The sequence below is a fragment of the Glycine max genome, chromosome 14 (assembly GCF_000004515.6).
Source record: "Glycine max cultivar Williams 82 chromosome 14, Glycine_max_v4.0, whole genome shotgun sequence".
In the NCBI taxonomy this organism is placed as follows: Eukaryota; Viridiplantae; Streptophyta; class Magnoliopsida; order Fabales; family Fabaceae; genus Glycine; species Glycine max.
In genome coordinates this window covers 32085393-32090275 of record NC_038250.2, presented here as the reverse complement: position 1 = coordinate 32090275, position 4883 = coordinate 32085393, and the positions used below count along the sequence as shown (strand labels likewise).

The 4883-nt window shown below is 39.2% G+C and overlaps 1 protein-coding gene across 2 annotated transcripts; it reads right to left on the bottom strand.

Annotated features, from left to right (window-relative positions):
* Positions 1–247: 247 nt before the first annotated feature.
* LOC106796002 (probable pectinesterase/pectinesterase inhibitor 61) lies at positions 248–4521 on the bottom strand. Of its 2 annotated transcripts, none has more exons than XM_014767110.3 (4): positions 4017–4521; positions 3037–3803; positions 2391–2527; positions 248–1224 (listed from the first exon to the last, which is right to left on the bottom strand). In XM_014767110.3, exons 1-4 carry the CDS (start codon positions 4257–4259, stop codon positions 527–529), a joined length of 1845 nt encoding a protein of 614 aa, XP_014622596.1. In that variant the 5' UTR covers positions 4260–4521; the 3' UTR covers positions 248–526. The 2 variants fall into 2 exon arrangements, with proteins under 2 accessions (XP_014622596.1, XP_014622597.1); XM_014767111.2 differs by lacking the exon at positions 4017–4521 and adding an exon at positions 2796–2827 and having other exon boundaries at positions 3037–3122.
* Positions 4522–4883: the final 362 nt, after the last annotated feature.

The window sequence follows — 4883 nt, the reverse complement described above, 5'->3', positions numbered from 1 at the left end:
TGAACTTAACTCAGACTAACATTAGTTCTCTGTGTTTGATACTCGGATTCATCCGTTTTAATTTTTAAATACTTGATGATCCAGTGCGCTTTTCGGCAAACCGGATTTCCCTTGAATATATTTGTACGAAGAAAAAGTGAAACAAAAAGTAATTGCATGAGAAATCCAACAGTACCCCACCACATGCTGGAAAAAGAGCTTGACACCAAGGGAAGATACTAATAGACAGATTGGACCAATAAAGAACTTGGTAAGAACATGTACTAAAATTTATTGAGTCAATTATAACATCTTTGGTTTTGAGGCAGGAAGAAAAAAATACAAAGTGCTACTACATAAAGTCCTGTTTACAACTTATATTTATTACTAGCACCATTGATAAAAAAAATAGGCCCAAAATAATATATTTTGGCAAAAATAAAATAAGGACTATAAAAGTAGAAGCCATTCCCTTTTTCCCCCCATTGGGTAGGCTTGGTTGGACTTTGTAGCATGTCAAACCTTCTTATATACTTTGTGGTGTAATTCATGTAGATAACCCGGCTGCAAAGGCCACTCCGGTGGATGGTAACCAGGCTGACCCAGATATAAATTGGGCTACCGTGAATCGATTCGCCTCCATGGTAGACTTAATGACCCGGTACCCAGGCCATTGAACCCGTTGGCCCACTGCTGCACCCGGTCCATAATTCATGTACTCACCATAATACAATGTGTTCAAAGCAAAGTCTCCATTCCACTCCAACCATCCACGAGGATGTATGTGGTCACCCATGTAGGATACTAAGTATACGGTTCTAGAATACTGCTTCCATGGACGGCCCAAATAGGTGGGGAAGCTGCCCTTAACCGGGGCAAGATCCGGGGCGGGTAGGATCCGACAATTGTGCAAGGATATACCCGTATTCTGATTTGGGTCTTTTCTATTTTGGGCCGTGATGGTGTTCTTCTGTTGAGCCATAGGCTTACGAGCATAAATGTTGCACTTTTGGAAAACCACGGCAGCATTGCCAAATATGAAGTCTACAGTGCCGTAAATGTTGCATTCACGGAAAAATTGACGGTTAGAATGCACATAGCATGAGTCTTGATACCCCACAATGTTGCACCGGTACACCACCGCATGGTCGGCTCCGACACGGAGCGCCACTGCTTGATGCTTCGCTGGTCCCGCATAGTTCTCGAACGTGATGTCTCTTGCAATGAATCCAGCGCCACTAGCAGCTGCAGGAATTCTTAGTCTAATAAGAAATATGAACTAAATGAAATAAATTAAAGTACCAAAATTATTTTCATTGGGGACATGGTCACATGATAGTGTTGATAATTTTGTCTTGCAACGAATGACTAGGCAACAACCAATAATAACTTTATTTTGCTAATTTAATCAGGAGGCAGTCATTAATGTTTGTGTGTATTCTATTCTACGTTTCGATAAGAAGGATAACGGTTGTCCAGTGTCCACCAATGTATAGGATATATGTTAATAATAACTATGAATATGGAATGATGACAATAAAAGTCAAGAAATGTATAATCTTGTGTAAAAAAAATAAAAAAATGAATAATCATTTGTTTTGACGAAAGCAAGAGAACGCGTAAAGTTTATGCAATGCACGCTTTAATTGATGTTTTAACATATGAGACACTGTTTACCGTTGAGCGAGGTTTCTTTATAAACTCCAACAACCAACTACCACTTCCCTTATTATCACTTGTATAAATTTCAAACATTAATAAAATAGCTCCGAAGTTTTTTTTTTTTTTTCTGACAATAGCTCCGAAGTTAGTTAGTGCAAGAGTGGTGTTTTTTTTTTCATGTGGCATGAGCTGTAGTTATCTTCGTTAAATCGATTAAAAAAGTTTACCAGTTTTTCGGTTTAATTCTCTGCATGCATTTTTTCATTTCTGAATGAAATTTAGTTAAAAAAACTAGTTTTGATTTCGAAAGTACTTACGTGCAAAACGTGTTCTACGGGCACAATGATGCATGTTACATATATCACGATCTCCAAAAAAAAAATGTTACATATATCGCGATCAATATGCTATTTTTGTTTCTAAAAGTAAAAATACTGCCAGTCGCGTATTGGTCTTTCATAGTAAATACAGAAATGGTGCCGGTGGGGGTAATATTGTCCAAGTGGACACTCACTTGGACATGGAATAGACATGCAACTAGACAGCTTGGATAGGAATATTAACATTAACAACTAGAACGACATGGGCCACGTGCAAGCTTGCTTTGTTCAATTATCGTGCATGTTATTCGTTCACATTTTCCTACCCATACTTTTCGCAAAATGCTAAATAACAAAAGATAAGCAAAATTTGTATAATTAGATAAAAGCATCAACATTAAGAAGCCAGCAGATGAAAAGGAACGGTACCGAAGGATGCCGAGTGGAATGTCGTCATGCCATCTATCACATTCTTTTTCCCTGTGATGACAGTTTTGCCCTTCCCGTCACCTATGAACATCACATTCGTTTTTTTTCTCCCCACCTTCAAATTATTCTCCTCATACCTGAAAATTCCATCATATCCAAAAGTCAGCCCACATGTCATAGCTTTTATCAACTGGAATCATGCATCACCATAAAATACGAATAATTTTTAAATACACATCGGTGAAAAAAAAATCACATAAACCAATCTCAACAGCAATTCACCAGCAGCATAATTAATCGAACATGTTTTCCTCCTTTACTAGTCAACAAATTTTATAACGGAGATGGAGGCGTAAACATTGTTAGAAATTATAGCAGAAAACCGAAATCCATCATGAATTATACCTTCACATTATTACAGTTGCCAGGAGTGCATGCTGAAAAAAAAGTAACTAATTAATCACCGACCGTGTAACCTTTTTTCCGGTACGTATCACCTTCAATTATGAAACTAGTTTAATAAAAACAAGAAAATAATTAAAAAAAAATGCAAAGTTCGTTATCTCGAAAAGCGTACACTTTTCTCAGAGACAGAAAGCAGGCATATTTTATCTATTTAATATTCGCACAGTATTTATTTAATTACCTTCCTGCCCTCACGTAAATTATGAACCGGCGAGTACTATGCTCTGGCGCTTTCTTAATCGCCTCGGCAATGGTCTTCACTGTTCCGTTACCAGTCTTAGAAACGGTTATATCTGCCTGAATTGCCGACACTGGTAAACTCAATAATCTCCTATCTCGCTTATTCAACCAACCCGGAAATTTTCCCGAGATATCGCGATTAACATTCTCCTCCTCTTCTTCTTTGTTTTCCATTAATCGTCTCTTGTTCTGGATCGGCACCCCCGAGAAATCGCCACTTCCACTCGCCGAGAATATCGCAAGACAATTGCTCACGAGTTCAGACAAGTCCTTTAAGTTATCAATCATTTGGTCCTTCACGCTCCCGCTGGTGTCTTGGAGCCCCTCTGCACACGTGTCCTGATTAGTGAGCGCGGTGCTGAGCCACGTCATCACGTCTTCGGTGGATCCAACAGTGGCGGGCCTGACCTCGGTGCTGCCGGATAACGCCGAAGGCGAGAGGACGGAGTCGAGGGACCGTGATAGCGCCTCCATCGACTCCTCCAATAGCTCGAGGCAATCGTTGTAAGCCGCGCTAACCTTTGGGTTTGTGGCGGCAAACGAGAGGCCGCTGGAGGCGTAGAACGCCCGGCTTACGTGGCGTAGGGTCATGTTGAAGGAGATGTGGATGAGGTCTTGCTCCGAGGCAGTGGTGGAGCCAGGGAAGTCAAGGAGGGAATTGATGCATAAAGTAGGGAAACGTGTCTTGCTGCAGGTTCTGGAAATTGCCTGCAATTGTGAAATTTGATTGGATAAAAAAACACATTAATAATTGATAGCCTATTTGGGAAAAACAACCAAATCCTGCTTTTCCTGAACGCCAATTTTATTGAATTGGCGTCAATTCAATATTTGACGTTCAATTAAATGAATTAGTGAATCTAACAAGCCCACCATGAATGAAAAATTAATGTTGAAAAAACATCTAAAATTGGGTCTCACCTGTGTGGGATTGTGGGCGAGGTGGGGCCCGTTTTGGTTGCTGGTGGCGCGAGAGCGGACAACGGTAACTAGGGCGGCGGAGATGGCGGCGGCAACGATTAAGACGGCGGCGAGGAGAGAGAGCATGATGAGTTTCTTTTTGCTGCTGGCGGACGAAGAAGAAGAGGTTGGATTGGTGAGAGGAACAGTGGAGCGGCGTGAGGAGCCACCCGGGTCAGAGGGTCCCAATTTTCCATATTCCATTTGTGTTGGTGAAGTTGGGTGTGGGAAAGGGAATAATGAGTTAGTTGCTGGTTTTTCCTTCAAGTGGTGAGAGGGTGCGCTTTTTATAAATGGCGGTGCTATGAAGAGTGAGTTAGCTTTGCAAGTAAGAATGCCAGTGTTACACTGTTAATGTGAAAAATGGAAGGTTGGTGTGAAGTCCATGTCGTAGGAATTAGCTGGCTACTACTTCCAGCGTTGTCCACTGGATGTGAATGGTTTAGTAGAGTCTTTCTGTGCCTTTTTCCCTACCTCTTGTCTTTCTCGTCCTTAATCTATATTATTATCTATCTATATTATACAATCAATTTCACTTCAACTAATCAACTTCATTTGAACTAATATTCACCATGCATTAAAATTTCAATTTTATAATAGTGGTTGATTTTTTGTAATATTTGTATTTAATTAAAAACTAAATTACTCGTATTAATATTATTTAATATTTAATTTTGATAATTAAGAATTTATTTCGATCTTTTTATGTAAGTTATTTATTATACAACTTTAATAATTAAATTTTAATTTTGATAATTTTTCTATTAATTAATAACATTAAATTTTGACATATAAAAAATAATAACATAAAAATATTATATTACTACT